This window comes from Nycticebus coucang, chromosome 4, assembly GCF_027406575.1.
Source record: "Nycticebus coucang isolate mNycCou1 chromosome 4, mNycCou1.pri, whole genome shotgun sequence".
Lineage (NCBI taxonomy): Eukaryota > Metazoa > Chordata > Mammalia > Primates > Lorisidae > Nycticebus > Nycticebus coucang.
In genome coordinates this window covers 120,989,475-121,013,703 of record NC_069783.1, presented here as the reverse complement: position 1 = coordinate 121,013,703, position 24,229 = coordinate 120,989,475, and the positions used below count along the sequence as shown (strand labels likewise).

Sequence of the window (24,229 nt, the reverse complement as noted above, 5' to 3'; positions counted from 1 at the left end):
AAATGCTTATGTAATAATCCAAGGATGTCAGCACAATATGTAAAGCATTTAAAACACTAGTTTCCATATTATTTGCCACAGTAACTCAGGACAGGGTAGGGTTGTGTGCAATAACAGTATCATTTTTGCTTTTGGGGCTACAGTGAACATTTAACTATAATGCAAATAAACAATATAAAGAGTTGCTAATGCCCCTCAGGCACCTTGGCAGAAATAAGCACTGAGATCCATAAAGGGCACAGCCCGCAGGGAAGAAGCAGGGATGGTGGTACTGAGCTTTGGACCCTCCCTGTCCTTTCTCCTTTCTGCCTTTGGTCTCTTTTCTCTGTCACTGCACCAAAACCATATTGTCTTAAATTCTATCACTTCATCACTATCCCTCATACCTGGTGGGATGAGACCCCCTCTAAAACTGCCATGGCTATTTTTAGTTTTTGCTTTTCTGTATAAATTTACAATCAGTTTATCAGGCTCCTTAAAAACCCTTTGTGGATATTGATTGGAGCTGGAGATTACTTTGGATTAGAGCTCTAAATTAATATAAGGGGTATTGCCAGTGTTTCACTATTAAGCCTTTCTGTGAACATAGACCTCTCCATTTATTTAGGTATTGTCCTTTAAAAGATTTTATCCTTTTTTTCACCAGGCTAACATCTTGTTAAGTTTATTCTCAAGTTACCTTAAATTTTTGTTGCTATTTGTAAATAGTAATTTTTTAAAAATTACATTTTGTAAATATTGATGGTGTGCAGGGATGTGGTTGATATTTTGATATACATCTGTTATTCAGTGCCTTTGCAGAATAAATCATTAGTGCTAGTAAATTGTCAACTCTTGGCTTTTCTGTGTAGATAATCAGAATGTCTGTGAATAGTGACAATTTGTTTCTTCTTTTTTTCTGACCCTTATATACAGGGTATCCCTAAAGTTAATTATTTTAATTGCACAAGAACTTTATGGACACTTGTATTTGTTTCTTTTTCTTACCCTACTCTGCTGGCCAGCTCCTTTAGTACAAAGTTGATTAGGAACAATGATAACAGGCACCCCTGCTAACTTTAAATGGAATGCTTTTAAAATTTCAAAGCTGGCCCAATGGCATGTGTTTATAGTCCCAGTTACTCAGCCCGCTGAGGCAGAAGGATCTCTTGAATCCATGAGTTCAAGGCCAGCTTGGGTAACATAGCAAGTCCTTGTCTCAGAAGAAATTTTTTTATTTTTACCACCAAGCATGGCATTGTGGGGTAATCAGTACCTTTCCTTGGGTTTATGAAAGCTACCATCCCAAATTCCTAGTTTGCTAAGAGATTTATTAATAGTTAGGCGTTAGATTTTTTTTTCATTTGTTTCCTTTATCTACTCATGATTATGTGGTTTTTTCCTTTAGTCCATATGTGCTGAAATATAATTTTTAATGTTCAACTCTCCATTCTTGGGGTACATAATCACATATTTTTAAAACGTTGCAAGATTTGATTTACTCATTTTATCCAGGATTTTTGCATTTATGCTCACAAATGATTGTGGCCTATAAATTTTTATATGTTTGTCCTTAGGAGGTTCTAGCCTCATAAAAAGAGTTGAAGAGTTCTTTGTTTCTAGAACATTTATGTAAGTCTTATCTTTGCTAAAGGTGGGCTATAAATATGACTCGAGGAAGAAATTCAGCTGGGCTTTTCTAACAGCCAAAGAGAAAATATGTTACATGGTTTGCAGTGGGTATAAGATCCATATGAAAACAATTGCTCATAAGAAACTATCCCTGAAACAAAGAGGCACCTGTATCTCTCCGTGAGCCCCCACAGAGAAGGAACTTGGCAGTGTGTTGTGAACTTGCATCATGTGACCACTGCTCACCACTCTGCTCAGCGTGGGCCACCCTGTCCACGAGCACAGTGAACGTGTTTCACAGGAGGCAGTCCCATGAGAGGAGCTGAGTCCAGGGGCCCAGCCCTCTGTGCTCTAGCACAGGGTTCCTGGCCTGAGACCATGATGGGCTTATCATCTCAGCACAACTAAGAGCTGAACCCTTCCAGTGTGAGGTATCATAATCTTTAACAGGTCCTCAAGACCCAGGATCCATAGGCAATTAGCTATTGCTAATCCATGAGATTACTGTAAATTTTTCTTTCAGCCAAAGTCTGACAGATAATCCTGGCAGTGAATTTCAAGATGACTTCTAAAAATTTCTTTTAGATGGCACATGTCAATGCTGTTTCTTAAATATGAGGGTACTATGTAGTATTGTCTTAATACAGCAGAGTTTGCATGAAGTAGTCAGGGTGTAAACTTTGTACAAGGCTTTGATATTATAAGTAGAAATATTGCTGTTTGAGCATTCAGCTTCTCATTTGAGCTACTTATTATGGAGATTTAAAATAGAAATTTTTCTACTGTCATCTGAGATTTGGCTCTTTGGATAGGGCAACCCTGGACATCTTTGACTACATCTACATAGATGCTTTTGGAAAGGGCAAGCAGCTGACAGTGAAAGAATGTGAATACTTGATCGGCCAACATGTGACTGCAGCACTGTATGGGGTGGTCAACGTGAAGAAGGTCTTGCAGAGAATGGTGGGGAACCTGTTAAGCCTGGGGAAGCGGTAAGGTTTCCTGGTGCTTCTGCAGAGTGAGTGTCTTTAGATGCTTGAATGTGGTTGGGATGTGCCAGGTGACTTCTCTGAGGTCTTTGCAGCGAACAAGTTCTCTTTGAAAGCTTCAGTAACAAGATTATCTTAGACTGGCAAAGGTTATTTTTCAGGGGCAGGATGTTTTCATGTGCAAGTCTTGAAACTGTCTAGCTTTCGAGTCCAAGGAAATTGGACTTGGACTCTATTTCCCTTACAGGGAAAATAGAAAGTTGTAGGTTATTTGTTACAGTAATAGTTTTCTGTCTGACTATAGAATTCTTTCTAATAGACTTTATTTTTTAGAGCAGTTTTAGGTTGACAGCAAAATAGAATAAGGAAGTACAGAGAATTCGCAGATTCCCCCTTCCCCCACACAAGTACAGCCTGCCCCACCATCATCCTTCACCAAGGTAGCGCATTTGTTAAAATCAGTGACCCAGCCGTGACGCATCTGTCTCCCATAGTCCATAGTGTACGTTAGGGTTCACTCCTGGTGTGGTACATTCTGTGGGCTTGGATAAATACCTAATGACATGTATTTACCATTAGGGAATCATACAGGGTTTCACTGCCCTAAAATACCCTCTGTGCTCTGACTTTTCAGAATTCGTTTTTTTGTGTGTGTGTGGTTTTTGGCTGGGGCTGGGTTTGAACCCGCCACCTCCGGCATATGGGACCGGCGCCCCACTCCTTGAGCCACAGGCGCCGACCCCAGAATTCGTTTTTAATTATGTACAGCGTAGACAAGCATGGTGGCTCACGACTGTAATCCTAGCACTTTGGGAGGCTGAGGCAGTTGGATTTGCTGAGCTAAGGAGTTAAAGACCAGCCTGACCCTGAGCAAGACCCCATCTTTAAAAATAGCCAGGTGTCAGGGCGGCGCCTGTGGCTCAGTCGGTAGGGCGCCGGCCCCATATACCGAGGGTGGCGGGTTCGGGCCAAACTGCAACCAGAAAATAGCCGGGCGTTGTGGCGGGCGCCTGTAGTCCCAGCTACTCGGGAGGCTGAGGCAAGAGAATCGCCTTAAGCCCAGGAGTTGGAGGTTGCTGTGAGCTGTGTGAGGCCACGGCACTCTACCGAGGGCCATAAAGTGAGACTCTGTCTCTACAAAAAAAATAGCCAGGTGTTGTGGTGGACACTTATAGTCCCAGCTACTTGGGAAGCCAAGAGTCTGAGGTTGCTATGAGCAATGATGCTATAGCACCCTACCAAAGGCAACAAAGTGAGACTCTGTCTCAAAAAAAAAAATTATGTACAGTGTTACTGAAGTATCTACCTAATAAAAATGCTTACAATTTTAAACTAGTGCTTATCACCCATCACCAAAATGGGGTACAAAACTTATACTGTGTATTTCTTTTTTTATTAAGAACATATATAAGTGGTATCTCTTTGCTGAACAGGGAGGAAATATCAGAATCAAAAAAGGCTTGGGATTTGTGTCAGTTATTTTTAAAATCTGGATCTTAGAAAAGAGGGTCTAGGCTGCAAAACACACAGGATGAGACAAAGATGATTTTTCCTCTGCTAGGGAAGGCATCGACCAGTCGTACCAGCTCCTAAGAGACTCATTGGATCTGTATCTGGCAATGTACCCGGACCAGGTGCAGCTGCTTCTCCTCCAAGCAAGGCTCTACTTCCACCTGGGAATCTGGCCAGAGAAGGTAATTATTTTACTTTGATGCTTTGCACTTGCTTTAGAGAGAGGAGTCCTAGATTTTAAAGGCGGCAGTAACAAGCTTATCCTTGTATTACATGGGGAGTAAACATAAATTTATTCAAAGTCTTCCCAATCTTGACCCACCAGTTAGATTTTTTTTTCTTTCTCATCTTATTCAAAGGAAAATGGTTCTACAGTTCTTGGTAGTAGTAGTACAATTGGTTCTATAGGAGTTGCCTGTTCCTTTTGTGGTCAGTACCTTAAGCCCCAGAATCATAGTCTCTGCTCCCACCATTGGCCCACTAGGTCCCCAACACCATTTTCCCAAGTCACCTCACTCAGCAAGAGGAAGCAGAGCTGTGACTGTTCAGCCTCCAGCTGTGCAGTCAGCAGCTGCATTGGCCATAGATGGATACCCATGTCACACAGGAAAATTGGATCTTAGCTATGTTCAGGTCCAGCCACTGGATTAGGTAAGGACTAGTTATGACTTTGAAAACCACTGAATTTTGATTCTGTTGCACTTGAATTTTCTCAGTGTTGTAATGGCCCTCTTTGGCCAACAGCGAACACTTTGAGAAGGCCACGGTGTGGAGGTCCCCAGCACACACAGAGTCACGTGCACATCCCCCGCACACCCTGGCTTTTCCCTAGGGATCTGTTAATAATCCTTTTTGTTTGTTTCAAACAGTTTGGTGAGAGAATTTAATTCTGAGCTCTCCCAGAGCCATCACCATAAACTCAGCTCCCCATGTTATTAGAGAGAGGCAAAATCTTTCTTGAGAAAAGAACTGACTATACATTGCTTAGATTTAAATTGTCTCATTAATTCATAACCTCAAAGATCTAAAATGGTTCTGAGAAAGGACGTATACATGAGAAAATCTCCTGTTTTAAGAAAAGATGTCATCTGTAGCCCAGAACATCCATGTATTTCTTGGTAACTCATGGTTAAAAAAAAAAAAAATTAATTTGATTTAGTTAAAAGAAAAAATAAAAGAACATTCATGTAATATGGTAGAGAAATTATTAGAAAAGTAAACTTTATTGAAGTTACCACCTGGTATACTACTCTCTTGTCCAGGATTTAATCATTTAGTTTTTCATTTTTTAAATGTGTTTTTGATAATCCTGGTGTAACTAATTCCTGTCACTATTTACCGGGCTTCAACTTTGGCAGCTTCCCCCTCCCCCCACCCTGAGACCCCCAGGTATATGGGCTAAAGCGAGAGCGTTTCCGAAGAAGCCAGCAGACACTTTCCCCTCCTTCCTGCTGCAAGACCTGCATTCTCATTTGAGTTGGTAGTTACTCTTTTTCTCTTTGCATTTAGTGGGAAAGGTGGCCTTCCTCTTGAAGGCAAACTCCTTTTCCCTCTTTGGGAAGAAAAACAGAACATTCCATGTCCACCCTCCTCCAGGCATTTCCCTGGGGCTGTCACCTTCTCCCTCCTCTCCGCTCAGCTAAAGTTCTTACCTATTCGATGACCATCTCACCTCCCACCCACTCCCCAGAACAGGAGGATCTGTTCCCATGACGCCTCCACAGGCCCTGTTCTTGTCAAGGAGGCCAATGACCCGTTTTGCTCAAACCATTTTCCTTGTTGTCAAATCCAGTAGATACTTTTCTTTCCTTATCTTTCTTGATCACTGTGGGCCACTCCTGCTTCAAAACACTCTGTTCCTTTTGCTTTGTGGTCTCTGGCTACTTCCTTGTCCTCTGTCTTCCTTCCAAGGCTGTATGTACACTGGAGGTAGTTCTAGACTCTTGACCCCACACCTTTCTCCTGGGTCATCTCTTCTCCTTGCTCCCATTACCACCTGTATGCTGTTGGCTGCCAAATCAGTGGCTTCCTGCCTGGACCCTGGGCTCTAGACCAACTTGTTCAAGGATCGACTATGCACCTTCCTGTGACTCTGTCTCTCAGGCAGGGAAAGTCGGTCCCCTGAAAACAGCACTTCTCCAGCCTAGGTGGTGCACAGGCTTCCTGCTTGGTGTCCTTCTATACTCTTGAAACCCTGTGAACCCATTATTGACATAGATAAGGTGGCCAGTCACATCACTTTATGGCCCAGACGCCTCTAATTGGCTCGCCAGTTACCTTGAAGATGAGACTTGTCCTTCTCTGTATGGCTTACAAGTTCTCAGTAGTCTGACCTTGCATACCTGACTGTCCCTATCTCTCGTGGCTGGCCCCTTGGTACTCTGTGCTGTCCCAGCTGTGTCCCCTGCTGGGCCATGCTGTCTTGCTTCTGTCCTTTGCATGTGCTCATCTCCATCCAGAGGCCTGTGCCACTCCCTCAGCTCTGCCAGCTCACCCTCAGCTCTGCCGGCTCACCTCATCAGCTTCACCTTCTTCCACCACCTCTGAAGCCCCTTCCTGGTCCCTGTGCACAGTGAGGTCAGCTCTGTCATGCCTGTGTGCCCCCTTCATAGAACTTCTCTGAGTCTGTGGTAGCTGTTGGTCAGTGGTCCTTCCCCACTAGACCATGCTCTTTAAGGACAAAACCACATCCTTTTTGATCCCAACTGTAGCCACTCCCCATGCTCTCGGCACAATTCCCAGCACACTGTAAGTGCTCCAAAAAATTTTTAATGACTGGTTAAGAAATGACCAAATATTTTTAGATATGAATGAAGAAGACTCAAAGAGGTTATCTAGATTTTCTAACAAGGGGACAGTTTGCCCTACTCTAAAAGTGGTTATTTGGAGAGTAGGCCTGTTTGCAGAGAAAGTGTTTGGTTTAGGATATGTTCAGCTTGTCCTGACAAGGAGCCATTGAGTGCAGCTGCCCTACACCATTTGGCAAGGGCTCCCAGCATCAGGATCCAGAACCCCAAGTCCCAGAAGTAACAGTCTCGCAGATAAATGGATGTCAAGCAAATAGAGCCGAGAGCCTTGAGGACACCTGGAGTTCAAATGGACAAGCAAGGCTCTGCGATGACAGCCTGCAGGACAGCACTGTCTGCCTTTGGGAATTGGTTTTATTTGTCCACTTACTATCTGTAGCTTCTTTCAAGCTCCGGTGGCAGAGTTGAGTAGTTGGGTCAGAGACCAAAAGGCCCCCAAGACCTAAAATATTTCCTCTTTGACCCTTTATGGAAGAAGTTTTCCAAGCAGCGGTGGGGTCCTGCAGCCTCCTAGTTTCAAGGTTGTTCTTTTTTTAAGCGCCAAAAAAGGCAAGAAAACTTCATCTTACTCTGCATGTACCCCTTGTAATGAAAGGAATTGTTCTGTAAGATATGGATTCAGTGAAAAGGCTACACTCAATGGCCAGAAGGCCCCAGGTTCCCCACCCTTGCAGGGGTGTGCGTCACAGGTGATAAACTCTGTTCCAAGATATCCACCCCAAATGTTGTGGGCTCTTGAGATTCTAGGCCTAGAGTGTTTGGTTGGGGATAGCAGTGTCCAGCTATCAGCACTGTCCTTTGGAAACACGCCAGTCCTGTAGCAGCACACTGTCCTCTCTGTTGCTGCCCTTCACTCTGAGCCACATGTCCAGGGAACGAGAGCTAGTTATCCCTGAACCCTATCTGCACTGCCTTTGTGCTCTGAAGATACCAAAGTTCTGACCATTTTACTTATTGGTGAGGAGGTGTGGCTGGCACTAGGAAAGGAGGGGAACTGGGGGAGGAGGGGACCCAGCAGAGGGTCAGAAAAGCAACTCATTGGAACTAGTCAAGACACAAGGGTAGGCTCTGCAAATAAATTATTTTTATTAGATAGGATGCTTTTAAGTACGAGAATAAAGTTGCTAGTATCCCCAAATTAAAAGTGCCCTCCGGAGGTGGGAAGTAGATAGGGAGTAGCTATCAGTTGATTCTTGAGGTACTTGAGTTATACCATTCTGCCCATTTTTATGTATTTGAGACTTTTTCTAGTAGTTAATTTAAATGTTTCTACTCTTGCCCTGGTATGATGGCAGTTGAGACTTCATGTCTCCACAGCCTGTGATCTAGGCCACTTATTTACCTTCACTAAGCATGATTTCTCTTCTGGAAGATGGCAGTGACTAATGATCTTTTTTTGTTCCATTTAAAATTAACTCCCAATTTGAAGGTCAAGAAATTAATGACCAAAACATGATGGACCTGACAGTGACCAGAAGGGAATAAGTTCAGTATATATTAAGATCTTTCAGCTCTTAGTGTGGAAGGCAAGACTGGGTTTTAAAATAACAACATCTTATGTTTCCTTATACTGTAGTTTCCCCAATACTTTTACCAGCTCAAAACATAGCTGGGACGATGATCAGTCATTAGCTGATAAGTGAAGAAACAAATTCTGATAGGTCTAGGCCTAGAAACCAGGTTGCTTTACCTACTGAGTAGGCTGTGATTTAGGACTCAGTAAATTGGAAGGAGAAACTTGTCAGGGACCTTGTGTCAAGTGCTGTAAACATAAGGAGTGCTAAATAATTGTTGTCTATGTGGGGTCTTTTTTTTTTGTGGTTTTTGTCCGGGGCTGAGTTTGAACCCGCCACCTCTGGCATATGGGACTGGCGCCCTACTCCTTGAGCCACAGGCGCCACCCCCTAGGTGGGGTCTTTAAAAACTTTATTTGGATTTTAATTTTTCCGTAGAGGTGGTAGAACGTAGCAGTGGAGTCAGACAATTGTACTACCCCCAGCTACTACTTTGAGTTCTGTGTAGATGTGGTCTCTCCACTGCCCACTGGAATACTGAATCCTGTTATGAGTTAGGTCACTGAAGTGGCCAGAGGATTTCAGAACCCTAATACACGTGGCTTCCTCCTAATACAGCATCATCCACCAAATGAACCCTGTCCCTTTGGTGCCCTCTCTGTGACCCTGTCCATCTTATCCAGCATTTATGTCAAAACATCCTCTGGGTCTTGACTAAAGCAGTTTACTATTTTTTTCCTTTCAATTCAAGATTGGAAGGTTCAAATAGTTCCCTCTCTGTGTATTAAAAAATTGGGATTTCTTAGCCGGGCGTTGTGGCGGGCACCTGTAGTCCCAGCTGCTTGGGAGGCTGAGGCAAGAGAATCGCGTAAGCCCAAGAGTTAGAGGTTGCTGTGAGTCGTGTGATGCCACGGCACTCTACCGGAGGGCGGTACAGTGAGACTGTGTCTCTACAAAAAAAAAAAAAAAAAATTGGGATTTCTACACTGATGAAGAATGCTAGACCTTGGTAGAGTCCACCTAATCCAGACGTGCCCATACATGGCAGACCCTTGCCTGCTCACCCAGTGCTCATCCACTGCACCAGTTCCTAAATAGCTCTTTATATTCACACTGGTGGAACTGGGATGTCCTGGCCAGCTGCCAGCGTTAAAACCAACCCAGCCCTGGGCATACATAGGGCTGACTTGGTAAGAGTTGCTCAGAGAATGAATGACCAGCCACTCCCTGCCACTCTGTTAGCTTACGTAGGTAGGTCTAAAACCCAAGCTGCGAAAAAGAAAAGGCCTAGCTGAAAATATTATCTCCTAGTCTTTCTGTCTTGTCTTGAAGGTGCTTGACATCCTCCAGCACATCCAAACCCTAGACCCCGGGCAGCACGGGGCAGTGGGCTATCTGGTGCAGCACACTTTAGAGCACATAGAGCGCAAAAAGGAGGAGGTAGGCGTGGAGGTGAAGCTGCGTTCCGATGAGAAGCACAGAGATGTCTGCTACTCCATCGGGCTCATTATGAAGCATAAGAGGTGAGTGCGCTTGATCCACCCTGCCCCGCCGTGTCCATTCCAGAGGGCCTGCGGAGGATACATGCGTGCGCGCCTCGTGAGCAGTTTCCAGCCACATAGTCGGAGGAGAACTGGCCTCTGGAAGCAGCTGTGGGCCTTTGATCGATTATTTACTGAGTATCCACAACAGGAAAGACAAACGGCTGAACCTTGTCTTTAACCTTTGTGTTTTTTAAGCAACAACTCCCTTTCCTGAGATCTTCTGATGTGTTTAGCAGCCTTTAGATATTTGACCCTTCTCTGTGCAGAAAGATGGAAGCCGCTCTGTAAGCCAAGAGTTTTTTTTCTCATTTCTTTGTTGTTCTTGCTCTCTTGTCCTTTAATCTCAATCAGTTCAAATCTGAGTTGTGGGTAGGTATTTTTGGGGTCATAGAGTATGCACATAGTTTGTTTTTTTTTTACTAGGCAAAACTAAATTGTATGCCAAGTGATTGGACCAATTTATATCCCACCAGCAGGCCGGAGCTGAGGTTCCTTTTCTCACCAAGCGTTATTGTCAGACTTTTAACAATAAATGGACTTACGTGGTAAATGGCAAGTGATATTTCATTGTGGTTTTAATTTATATTTCCCTGATAACTAAACAGGTTGAGGTTTTTAATCCGTTTCCTGGCCATCCAGGTTTTCTTTTACGAGGTACCTCTTCACGTATTTTATTTTTCTATTGAGTTATTAGTCTTCCTTAATTGATTTGTAGTTGTTTTTTATTCTTTATACTAGTCTCTCTGTTGCACACCTGTCCCAGTTTTGGGCTAGTGTTTTCATTTTTTTATTGTGTTCTTTTTTTAACTTTATTATGGAAATTTTTCAACATATAGGAATAGAGAGGAGTATAATGAACCAGGTGATGTTCCCGTCATCTAGCGTCAGCAGTTCCCATAGTAGGGTCGATTCCCTGGTTGGTCTTTACTCTCTCTACTCTTCTCCCTGGATTAATTGAAGCAAGTATCATGTCATTTCATCTGTAGCTATTTCAGTAGGTATCTCTGAAAGGTAAACATGTCAAATATTTTTTTAAAAGTTCTTTAACTTCCTCAAATGTTTCCCCAGTTGTCCTAAAATTTTTTTTTTTTTTAACTTTTTTTTTTTTTTGTAGAGACAGGGTCTCACTTTTATGGCCCTCGGTAGAGTGCCGTGGCCTCACACAGCTCACAGCAACCTCCAACTCCTGGGCTTAAGCGATTCTCTTGCCTCAGCCTCCCGAGTAGCTGGGACTACAGGCGCCCGCCACAACGTCCGGCTATTTTTTGGTTGCAGTTTGGCCGGGGCCGGGTTTGAACCCGTCACCCTCGGTATATGGGGCTGGCGCCTTACCGACTGAGCCACAGGCGCCGCCCTGTCCTAAAATTTTGAATCAGAGCCCATTAGTCTCTTAGTTTTAATAACGTCAATGTCAAATTAGTCTTTTCCTTTACAGATTTTATTATTAGTGCCTTGTTTAAGAAGTAATATATTTTGGCTCGACGCTTGTAGCACAGTGGTTACGGTGCCCGCCACATGCACCAAAGTTGGTGGGTTCGAACCCAGCCTGAGCCAGCTAAACAACAATGACAACTGCAACAAAAAATAGCTGGGTGTTGTGGTGAGTGCCTGTACTCCCAGCTACTTGGGAGGCTGAGGCAAGAGAATCGCTTAAGCCAGTGGTTCTCAACCTTCCTAATGCCGCAGCGTATTTTCACTGTTACAAAGGGGTTGTGACCCATAGGTTTGAACCACTGGCTTAAGCCCAAGAGTTTGAGGTTGCTGTGAGTTGTGATGCCGCGGCACTCTATCAAGGACAACATAGTGAAACTCTTGTCTCAAAAATTAATTAATTAATTAATTAATGAAAAAAAGAAGTAATATATTTTAAAAGTCCTGCATAAGGCTGGGTGTGGTGACTCATGCTTATAATCCCAGCACTCTGGGAAGCTGAGGCAGGGTGGATCACTTGAGCTCATGAATTTGAGACCAGCCTGAGCAAGAGTGAGACTCTGACTTTAAAAGAAAAAGCCACGTGTAGTGGCAGGCTTCTGTAGTCTCAGCTACTTAGGAGGCTGAGGCAGGATAATCGCTTGAGCCTGAGAGTTTGAGGTTGCTGTGAGCTATAATGCCAAGGCACTCTACCAGGGGCAAAGTGAGACTATGTCTCAAAAAAAAAGTCCTGCATAGTACATCCAGGTCTTTGTTTTACCAGAACTGGTTTTGGTGTATTGTTGTCAGACCAGGGTCCTGATACCTTATTCCATTTGGATAACCATCACTCTTTGTTGAAAAGTTTATTCTCCTTTCCAAATGAAGTCCTATGTTGATAAATAGAGGTGTTCATAAAAAGGGGCAGGGCATCCTGAAAAATGACTCAACCTGGAGTGAAAGCAGGTATATTGGTAAGAACGAGAGCTTCAGAGGAGCCAAACCATTTACATGTACTGGGTCCCAGGGACCTGATCTGTCGTGCTCTTGTGTTGATTAGGTATGGCTACAACTGTGTGATCTATGGCTGGGACCCCACCTGCATGATGGGACATGAGTGGATCCGAAACATGAACGTCCATAGCCTGCCTCACGGTCACCATCAGCCTTTCTATAACGTTCTGGTGGAGGATGGTTCTTGTAGATACGCAGCCCAAGGTAAGTAGCTTGTTCTGTTTCTACCTTTAATGGCACCTAGGTTTATTTCAAACACATGTGTGAGGACTCAGATGCTGTGGGCAGGGGTGGTTAATATATTCAATGATGGCTGTTTCCCACGGCTAACCTCATTGGGACTGATATTCAGCTAAACATGGGTGGACTGCCCTGGTGCAGCCACATCCACGGTTAAATAGTCCCACACACTCTCATCCCTGGTCTGCCTCTCCCACAGCCAGGACCCTGTGCTAGTGCTATTGCTGCTGTCTAATCTGATTGGCCACTGCCTGTGCCAGTCAAATTCCTGAAAGTCCTGCCTCCCAGACCCTGCCATTGGCTCCCCCCAGAAAAGGAGGGCCACCCCACCCTAATTATACTGTCTGCCTGGATTAAAGTCCTGGGGAGCTGTCCTAGAACTCTCTGGGTTTTGGAGGTGGTGGCTGCTAGCCTTGCTTCCCCAGAGATGCCCTCATGTGTCCACTTGTGGGAACTGCAGTCCACAGCCTTGGCTGTGAGCTCACCTTAGAGAGCTAACAGGTGTTCAGTCAGGTTTGGGAGGTATTTAGGGCGCTGCTGTGAGCCCTGATAGGTTCTAGCCTAGGGCAAATCTGAGATGGGGACTGACAGAGCCTGTGGAGGCAGGGTAGAGACAAGAATGCCTTCTCCAGCGCCATCCATGAGCTCTTCCCCACAGGACCCAAGAAAGTATGCTCCTCAGGGGACTCACTCCTCTCTTCAGTATGAGTCTCCCTATTTCTTTGTCCCTGTTGAATTTCACTTCCTTTTATTTAGTAAGATGAATTCATTGCCTCATGCACATTAATTAATAGTAACCCATTTTATTTATTAATGAAAATGAGCATGAATGCTAACATGGTACTTCTCTGTGACAGACACTGTTCTAAGGTATTAACTCTTTTTGAGAACCATCATCATTTTCTAGATGAGGAGACTGAGGCACATGAAAGCCATTTCATTTTAACTTAGACAGTATGAATTTGAAGCCAGGCAGCTTGGCAAAGAGCCTTATCATTGACTATCATGACGAAAACTTCAGGTTTGTCCTAACAATATTAAGTTCTAGTAAATCTGACAATAGAAATGTCAGATGCATAAAAATCTCAGAAGCTTCAAAAAGGCTGGAGAAGTTTTTGGTTAATTTATCAGAAGCTGAGAAAGGATTCTTGATTCTCTGTAACAACAGTAGCAAGAAAAACCTGTTGATAGAGACTGCAGGTCACTTAACCCTTATGAACAGGGTAAAAGAAGGTTACCCTATTGATAAGGTTGTAACATTGCTCCCTGTGTTACGTGAAAGCTCTGACAAGATTATTTAACTTTTGAAGCTGTGTCATATACAAAAACATACTACCAATTTCTAAAAATCAACAAATGATTAGAAAATTATTGACTGATTTGCTGGAATTTATACCCCCAGTTGGTAAGCATTTTATACTATATATCATATAGCTTAAAATTTTCTTTTCATTACCACTATGGGCCAGTGTCTGCTTCACCATGTGGAATCATTGTCTGTTGGATAGAGTTGACATTAAGACTTTCACAGCGTGATGAAAATATGTCAAATGGTCTATAAAACCAGTGTATAGTGCCCCATGATTGCATTAATGTACACAGCTATAATTTAATAATAAAATTAAATTAAATTAAAAAAAGACTTTCAATGTTTGGCATTTGAGTTTCTAGAAACTTTAAAATGGGCTTTTTAGAGTCGGTAAAAACACACATTTGTTTTTAGGTGTTCTGAATTTGTCCAGTATCCGTATTGAAGATTCAGAAATTGATCTTTAATCATTTCTATGTAAAGTTTCAATCACAATACTGTAATGACTGTGAAAATAATTTAATTTTTTTTTTTTTTTTGAGACATAGTGTCACATGTTGCCCTTGGTAGAGTGCTGTGGCATCACAGTTCACAACATCCTCCAACTCTTGGGCTTAAATGATTCTCTTGCCTCAGCCTCCCAAGTAGCTGGGACTACAGGCACCTGCCACAATACCCGGCTATTTTTTGTCGCAGTTGCCACTGCTGTTTTAGCTGGCTGGGGCCGGGTTCGAACCCGCCACCCTCAGTATATGGGGTTGGCGCCCTACCCCCTGAGCCACAGGTGCCGTCCTACTGTAATGACTTAGAAAAGAATTTAATATCTGGTTGTCAGTTTTACCATCTCTAAAATGGAGATGCAACTGAATGATTATAGATAATGTTAGTACATTGCCTTTTTAATTTTACATTTGAGACAGGAAATTCTTAGGCCTACAGAGTTATTACTGTGCTGGCTTCTGTGGTGTTAGCACCCAGTCAGTCAGTAAGCGCCTCCTGAGAGCCTGCTGCGTGGGAAAGGAAGAGGCTCCTTCAGAGGGTCCCCTAGGTGTGCCCAATATGTGGTGCTCTTCAGGGTCTTCTCCTTCCCCAGTACTCTACTCTGGGCTATCTCCTTCCTTCACCTTCAGCCTCTTTAGCTGTTTGTGTGCTGGTGACTCCCAAAGCCACATTTCCATCTTGTGCTCTGTGCCCGCCTCTGTAACAGCCCGCCAGGCTTCTGCATGTGGAGAGATCTTGGGAGAGTTCTGCAGGCAGCTCTCGACATGTTCCTACCCCTGAACTCATGCTGCCACACCCACTCCTGCATGTCCCATCTCATTGGATGGCACCCCTTGGGGGCCATCTCTTGCTTCTTTCTGCTTGACCCCATCACACATCCAGCTAGCTGAAGGCCTCACCACTCTGCCTCCCGCATGTAGATTGCATTTCCACTGCTGTGATCTATGCCTCTGCTTCTATATACCACTTCCCACCTCCTGCTATCTGCCTCCAGGCCTGCCCACCGTAGGTAGGGTGGCTCCTCAGCAGTAGCTAGACGATCTTCCCAGCACGTATCTGGGGCTCGGACTGATTATCAAGAGTTCCCTCTGGGTGGCCTGTGCTGCTTTATGAGGCCCTCAGGGTGTGGGCCCTTCCATACAGCCTAGTCCCTGCTCCTGCCCCTTCAACTCCAGCCCTGTGAAACACTTTTGTTCCCTGAAGTCACCATTCTTGCTTGCCTGCAGGTCTTCGCACTCGCACCTGCTCCTGACTGACAGGCTCTGCCCGCTTTCCTGCTTCAGGTCTGGTTTCATGTCATTTCCCTTCAGAAGCTTTTCTCAACCCTGCCTCTCCCCCGCCTCCTTCAGATCAGGGCACCTGTCCTTTCAGTCGGAGCACGTCCATTTTCTGTCATTTGAATGACTCACACCTCCCCCACCCTGAGCTCCATGAGTGCACTGACTGAGACACTGACATTCCGCCAGGAGGAGGGAATCGTGTCCCAGAGAGAGACAGCTTGTGAACAGAAAGATCAGCAATGAGATGAGGAGAAAGAGTGTAATGAGTTAGAGGTTGTTTGTTTTTTACTACTTTAGATCAAAAGCATTTTAAACATGCAGAACAATTAAAAGAATATATCAAATACCCCCTTATTTACCCTCCAATAGTTTCAATAATTACAATTGCCATATTTATCTATAAAGATTTTAGTTTTAGCACACCTTGAAGAATATTGCACACGTCATGACCGCAGTACTTTATCGTGCGTCTTCCAAGGACATTCTCTGCATTACCACAGTTACATTATCACACATAACAAATGACAATTATTTTATAATGTCTAACAATTCAGCCAGTTTTCAAGTTTCCCAGTTGTCACAAAAATAACTTTATATCTTTTTTTGGTTGTTTTTGTTTAAAAATTGGGATCCAACCAGCATTTATGTGCTGTACTGATTGTCATTTCTTTTGAGTCTCTCGTTAAAGAATAGTTCTTCATTCTTCATCCTTTTTCTCCCTCCTTTTTCATATGACATTGACTTTTTGAAGAATCCAGGCTAGTTTCTTACAAATTGTCTAACTTTCTCGGATTTGTCTTATTATTTCCTTATCTGTGTATCGTCTATAAGCTGAAGTCCAAGGCTTCATTAGATCTGTTCAGGTATTTTTGGGCTCCACCTGCTTCTCATCCAGAGGCTTCTGGTGCTCAGCGCCCCACTGAGGAAGGCAGAGTTTGGTCAGTTGGCTAAGACAGTGACTTACCATAGGGAACAGTTTTCCCTTTGGGATTAACAGGAAACCTATGGGATCATCCTGTGATGTCCTGTGAATACCGAGTTCCCCAGTGACCTTCACTTTGTGGTTAGTTCCAGCGCCTTTTTAATATCCTTGCCTAAATTATCATACGAGACTGGGGGTTTCCTACTGCTCCTCTCTGCTCCTGTGAATAGAGCTTCCCCTCCCTCCCGGTCTCTCCTTTCCCTCCTCCCCATCTGCCCCTACCACAGATTCTGGGTTTTTACTTACTCATTGTGTTATAATCATGTGAGACAACTTTATGCTCAAATTAGCACATATTAGCCAATAGAGACCTTGAAAGGCTAAATTTTAAAAACATTTATTTAAATATATTTTAATATATTTAAGAGGCCAGGCACAATGACTCACGTCTGTAATCCTAGCACTCTGGGAGGCCAAGGCGGGTGGATTGCTTGCGTTCAGGAGGTCAAGACCAGCCTGAGCAAGCATGAGACCCCAACTCTATCAAAAATAGAAAAACTGAGGTCAGAGGATCGTCTGAGCCCAAGAGTTGGAGGTTGCTGTGAGCTGTCCTGACACCACAGCTCGCTACCTAGGGTGACAGCTTGAGACTCTGTCTCAAAAATAAATAAATAAATAAAATACGTTTTGAACACTTCTGGATTAATTTGTTTGTATTAAATTTATTTTGTCTTTAAACTAGCTCTCAGTTTTCAAACTTTAGCTCTAGTGGGTAGAACCCATTAGGAAATGCTTTTCTGATTATTAGCTCTCCGCAGAGAGTTGAGGGGTGAATTATTAACCGCATACGGAGATGCCTTCGATAGTTTTAGTTTGCACAGTGGCAGAATTCCCCCCTCAGTGTGTTAGGTCGCCCTAACTCCTAAGGGAGAAAGAGGCACGCGCAGCACCGTGCTTCTGTGTGATTTTTGTCCCCACTAGGGGGTGTGTGTTAGTGCCCTGTTGGCCCTACCTAGGGAACCCCAGCTCCTCTGCTAACCTCCACCTTACTTGTCAGATACTGTGGAAAGTGACTGTCACAGACACTCTGAGTTTAGGTCAGCTGCCTGTGTTGGAAGGTTGGGAATCCAACTGCCCGTGAAAATAAAGCTCTTAAATGTATTTTGTCTGTGATGGTAAGGTACCATCTAGAATGCTGGGGACATGCTGCGTCCTCACCAGTTGTTAGTTCCCTTTTCTCTTGTTTGTTAGACATTCCCAAACTCAACTTTCCAACCCCATGCCTCCCACTCCACGCACAAACAGTCCACGGCATCCACACGTGCTGGCGGGGGTGGCGAGGTGGGTGAAGATCTCCTGCATCTGGGTGGAGCATGAAGGGTCACAGCCCTTTTGGAGAGTACTTTGGTCCTGTTCTTTAAATTGCAGAAATCTCAAGTGCTCATTCTCATCTGACCTAGCAGTTCCACCCTTGACCCCTAAACACATATGTGCATGGAGGCCTGTGGTCTCCTTGTTCAAATAGCAAGGTGCTTGTCACATTCGTAAGGACTCACCAGGTAATTGGGGTCTCTGTATGCTGTGGAATACTCAGCTGCTATTAAATAAGCCATTTGCTGATAAATGCTTTGAATATAGTTTGCAAAAATAAACACATGAAACAGTACTGAATCTTCCTTAAGTATATATAGACTTCCTGCCTGAACTTTTCTTGACTCTTGTTTGGGGCCTGAGGCAGAGTTCTGTGCAGTAGCTGGTCCTGGCAGATCTATGGATAATAACCTGTATTATGGATAAAAAATACATAACAAAAAGAGAGAGAGAAACAACACTAAAACATAGGGCTGGGTTTCTCTAGAGCAGGGGCTCTCAACCTTGGTGCCAGTGACATTTGGCCGAGATAATTTCTTGTGGGAACTGTCCGGTGCATTGTAGGATTTTTACCAACATCCCTGACTTCTTCCCACTCCAAGCCAGAAGCAGCTCTCAACTATGACAACTAAAAAATGTCTTCAGACCTGGAGAAATGTCCCTTTGGGAGCAAAAACTGTCCCCAATGAGAACTGCTACTCAAGACAAACCAGCAACAAAGCAGTTGTTCTAAATTACCTGCTTGGATTCTTCTTACATTAAATATCTCTGTCCTGCCTGCTAATAACTGGCAATGCCAGTCCCCTGAGAGCAAAAGGGGTTTTATCTCTGGTGGAATTCCCAGGTTCTATGCCCTCTCTCTGATATTTCTGTGCAGCTCTGCAAGAAAATCCAAACATGAGACCCAGGTCGTGACTGAATCATCAGAGCCTCCCCAAGGAAACACGCCTGTGACGCTTCACCACTTGGTTGCGTTCCTGGATGTGGGGAGGGAGAGGGCAGTGACAGGAAGGGGCATTTTCTTACCCAGTGGCACTCTGAAACATTTGCAGGTTGTTTGTTTATATTTATTGATTTTTCCCATTTCTAACATTTGAAAAATGTAAAACATAAGAAAGTAAAACCATCTATAGGGATCTACTGGTAACAGTAGAGAGATCAGTTAGCAGACAACCTAGTTTCCTTTCTGGAAAACTGGAAGGTCCTTAAACCACAGTCTCCCCCCTCTCCTGGCAGCAGCAAGCTCTGGGTTCTCCCCCCTGACTGTTAGGTTCTTCTTAGGTCCCATTCCCTCCAGCTGTGGACTTGAGCTGTCTGTGTCTGAGTCCTGGGTGCATCGTGGGCAGCTCCTTCAGTTGGTGCTGCAGAGGGGAACCAGGAGGGGACTCCTCCTGGGGTGGCTCCATGGCATGGTGCCTGTGAACACGGCCCGGCACATGGTAAGTGCCCATTGTAGACTGTGTGGCAGTGCCACTTAATGGAGCAGCCCCTGACAGTGGCCCTCCAGGCGTTTTCTGAGTAATATGTATTTTTACCCCACCTCTCCCACAGTATCTGAAAACAGGCTGCACATTTTCTTGGCTGCCTAGTACTTTGCTGAACTCATGTCAGCAATTACTTACATAGTGACCTATAGTAGGAATGTTTTTACACTTTTTCTTTCATAACTGTTGTTAAGATAACTTCCATGCACTCATCTTTGCACATTTGTATGTGATTTCCTTAGCAGTATTGAGGGGGCTTTTGGGGGGGGGGAGTGTTGTTTATTTTTTTGTTTGTTTTGAGACAGAGTTTCATTTTGTTGCCCTCAGTAGAGTGTTGTGGCGTCACACAGCTCACAGCAACCTCCAACTCCTGGGCTTAAGTGATTCTCTTGCCTCAGCCTCCCGAGTAGCTGGGACTACAGGCACCTGCCACAACGCCCGGCTATTTTTTGGTTGCAGTTCAGCCGGGGCTGGGTTTGAACCCACCACCCTTGGTATATGGGTCCGGCGCCCTACTGACTAGAGACTGACTCTGTCTCTATAAATAAATAAATAAATAAAAAATAACATGCTGCACTGTGTCCATTAGTTAGCCCAGTGGTGGCATCACCTGGAGACTCACTTGAATTAATTGACGGATAGGGTATATGAAGGACAGCCTAGTGCTGAGCAGAACTGAGGCTGTCCTGGGGACAGTGGGAGAATCTGCCTGGCTCTGCTCTTTCCTAGGGCCAGATCATGAACTGGGGGGATTAGACCACCCCGTTTTGGGCCAGGCCTCAGTGGCCAACAAGGAAGGGCATATAAAACTCTTCCTCTCATTGGGCCTATGGAGAAGCTGTGTTTTATATATTTTGGGAAAGAGCCATGTGAAAGGATTTCAGCCTTTAAAAAAAACCTGGCCTATATTATCTTTTTAAAATTATTCTATTCTAAATTATTTCGATTTTTCTAATAGCAAAATAGAGAGCAGGGAGAGGCTTGTGTGTGTTTCTTAGGAGATATCACAAAGAGTAGTATCTACCCGGATCCAGAGATGCAAACCACTTTCCCATTCATCTTTCTGGATCTCTCAGCAGCCCTGTGAAGCAGCTGCTGGCCTTTGTTGAGAGGAACATGGGTGAGAAAGAGGGCTCCTGTTGGTGCTAATCGCAGTAGGGATAAGACTTGTCACCAACTGACCCGGCTGCTTCAGAAGCCCAACCACTGGCAAGAAATGAGCAGGCGAGGATTCTCTTGTCCCGCACTTTTGGCTGTTTGTTGGGTCAAGTCAGAGGAACATGATGAGTTTCTAGTTTGCTGGTGGCCAAAAGACTCTGTTGGGGTTTTGCTGGAGCTAAACATCTTATTCAGAGAACAGGAAAACAGTCCAGTCCTGGAGCTCCTGGGGAACCCCTGCCACCAGCCCACCTTCCCCATCACCACTTGTTGCCTTTTTCCTGTCACCTCTTGATTCCATAAACATCCTCCGGTTTTCAATGTTTCCCTCTCCTGCACCTCTAAAGTGCCACTTGAAAGGGGTGATACAAGGTTCTCTGGATAAATAAAGGTGCTGCAGAAATTTACATTTTAATGAGATTGTCCGTGTGCCTCTTTACTGACAGAAAACTTGGAATATAATGTGGAGCCTCAAGAAATCTCGCACCCTGATGTGGGACGCTATTTCTCAGAGTTTACTGGCACTCACTACATCCCCAACGCAGAGCTAGAGATCCGGTATCCAGAGGATCTGGAGTTTGTCTATGAAACGGTGCAGAATATTTACAGTGCAAAGAAAGAGAACATAGACGAGTAACGTCTAGTAGAGGACATTGTACCTTTGCTGCTGCTGCTACCTGCCAAGAGAACAGGATTCCGGAAGATGTCTCCACGGATCCTTCTGGGTTCACAACACCAGGAAAGCCACTTACCCAGTAATGCTGGTTGCCTCCTACTAAGTTTGAGTAACGTGTGCTCTCCGACAGCTGCAAAGACAATGTCGCTCTCCGCCTACACTAGTGAATTAATTTGAAAGGCACTGTGTCAGTGGCATGGCTTGTATGCTTGTCCTGTGGTGACAGTTTGTGACATTCTGTCTTCATGAGGTCTCACAGTCGACACTCTTATAAGCATTCTTTTTATTCACTTTCCATTCTTAATGTCTGTCTACACTTGTCTCAAACATTTCATTTGCAGGACAGATGGGGTTATACATTTGCAATAATTTCTTTCTGATTTCTCGATGGAACATGTGCAGTCCTAAGTCAGGATTGTTTGTCTTTTTACCCTGAATTTAGTTGCATATTCAGGGGTAAAGTTCTGCACTATCTTGGCAGCATCTTAGAAATGGAGACATTAACAAGCTAATGGTAATTAGGATGATTTGAATTTATTTTTTCTATTACGCGAAACACAGATTTCAAATGTTTATCTTTTTTTAAATTTAAATTGGGAGAATAACAGTTTTCCCTTCCATATTCCTCTCTTGGATTTATGCAAATCTCTGCAAATCATTAGTTTTCTATTTTATTACATAAAATTCTTGGAGAGAATACATAGTAATGGCCTTTTTGAATGGATTTTTCCACATTCATCCAGTATTCCTCCCTTTAGAATGACTATTCTTTTTTAATTTTAAAAATCTGCTTTTGTGTCATGAATAGGTCTTAAATCAGTGATAAGTTCTTTTTTGTAGTAGGAGACATACAGATCTTAAAATGGGGTTTTGCTTTTGTTACCAGAAAAAAAAAGAAGTAATGAACCTTTTAAAAAAAATTTTAAAGAAAGAAAGTGGTTTCATGCCCTGCATCTTTCCTTAGAGTCACTTGAAGACCTTTTTGAGTGTGGTGAGGAGAAAGAAATAGTGTCTTTACCTTTAAGAACGTTGGAGTTGTGGGAAAGGACACGTGTGTAATCTTTCTCAAGCCACCAGTGTCCCAAAAGCATCAGGACAGAGCCCATTCTGAAGCCTCACCGGAGAGTCTGACTTGGTGTTCAGATGCCACCGTCTCCTTTTCCACCTTAGTGACTGAGCATGAAGGTGCCGTGTCTTCACGCAGCTCCGAAATCCCCACCTCTCTGGGCCTGCCAGTTCCCAAGCGAGCTGATCTTGTAATTAACCAGTAGAAGCTAACTTCTGGAGTTGGACTTAGTTACTTTGCTATCAACCTTGAAAATAATACAGTTGCTCTCATGAATGAGGCATTAGGGGCTGTGATCTGGTCAGCCGTGCCGCCTGTCCACTCATCTGCATGCAGCTTTCTCACTCCATGTTGAATGACGGCTTCTCCTTGACCTTTTGGGAGCCCTGGGATGACCGGGATTTGGGGAAGCCACGTGAGACACTTGATAGCAAGTGAAGGCTGTTTTTAAGCAATTATTAGAGATGGGGATGTGGCCATCCGGCTCCTTCCAGCCTGAATTAGCTATTGTCTAGTACCTATGTTTCCCATCAGTCAAATCCAAAGTCAGATGATTTGAACTTACATTTGAAAATGTGACCACTCACAACACTCAGCTTGCCTGAGGTTGGGGGTATTTTACACTACTCTCCTTTAAAGGTAAAATTAGATGATAAGGAATTAATAATAATGAGATACATTAATAAGAGACTGTGGCGCATGCTGAGAGTTATAATGTTGGTTTTCTGGTTTGATTCTTTTTTTTTTGTTAGAATAACATCAAAGCCAAGAAAAATGGTTTTACCTTTACTGACTCAACTGTAAATATGTATCTAGACTGTTTTTAAATGTGTTTCTTCATGAATGCTTCATTTGGCTCCAGGAAGCCTGTATCACCTGTGTAAGTTGGTATTTGGGCACTTTATATTTTTCTAAAAACGTGTTTTGGATCCTGTACTCTAATAAATCATAAGTTTCTTTTTAAAATTTTTCCAAAAGTTTTCTCCATTTTAAAAAGCCCTGTTATAAAAGTAGAACTTTCAGAATGTTAAAATATTAAATATTTGGATATAGTAATTTCTTTTCTCTTCAAATGAATGCCAAGATTTTTTTGTATAATGATTAATAAATGGAAATTATCCAGAGAAACCACACCAGTGGCCTGCCCAGTTTCGTTTCAGAACACCCATTCCTAACGAAGATAGAAGGTCTCTTACCTCTCTTCTGATCTGAACATGAAAAATTGGCTCTACTGAGTTTGTCTTAACATTATTGAGTGGGACATGGTAACTTTATACGGGGATTTCCTTGCTAAATATCAATTTTATAAGGTCATTAATAATGTTTGAGAGTATCTGGTTATCGTGCAAAGATTGCACCTTTTTAATTATGTTAAGATACTTGCTGTAAATGGAAAACTGCAAATCCTTTCGAGGGAAAACCAAGGTTCTTGGTGTTTTTGTTACAGTGGACTTGACTGGTTATGCTACATGCAGTGCGCCCAAAATGTCCCCGGAAGCACTGCTGTGTGTGATGTTACTGTTTATGTACCAGGGGAGGAGGGTTATGGGCTGAGCAGATTGTTCCTGTACGGTAGTGTTTCTCCTGACCTTTAGTATACTGACATGTACCGTGACTTTCTAAGAGGAGAGCATAGATAGAGTGTCTTCCCCAAGGGCCCAGTGTTTGCAGACAGACTTTGAGAAACTGTCTCAGCGAGACATCACTTCTATCTGACACAAGTCTACCTTCTAATCAGAGCAGTTTTGCCAAGCCTCGCGTTTGTAAACATTACCCACCTAACCAGATTTTGAAAGGCTGCCGACTTCACGTCTTTTCCAC

The 24,229-nt window shown here is 43.7% G+C and overlaps 1 protein-coding gene across 3 annotated transcripts in view; it reads left to right on the top strand.

Annotated features, from left to right (window-relative positions):
- FBXO21 (F-box protein 21) overlaps positions 1–23,536 on the top strand; it is a 40,965-nt gene extending 17,429 nt beyond the window's left edge. Inside the window, exons 8-12 of one of the 3 annotated variants that reach the window (XM_053588133.1) lie at positions 2,424–2,603; positions 4,162–4,294; positions 9,745–9,956; positions 12,448–12,605; positions 21,113–23,536. In XM_053588133.1, the coding sequence (XP_053444108.1) occupies positions 2,424–2,603; positions 4,162–4,294; positions 9,745–9,956; positions 12,448–12,605; positions 21,113–21,303 (874 nt within the window). In that variant the 3' untranslated portion in view covers positions 21,304–23,536. Of the gene's footprint in view, positions 1–2,423; positions 2,604–4,161; positions 4,295–9,744; positions 9,957–12,447; positions 12,606–18,901; positions 19,731–21,112 lie in introns of those variants that run through there. The other 2 variants (XM_053588134.1, XM_053588135.1) reach the window with 2 other exon arrangements.
- Positions 23,537–24,229: the final 693 nt, after the last annotated feature.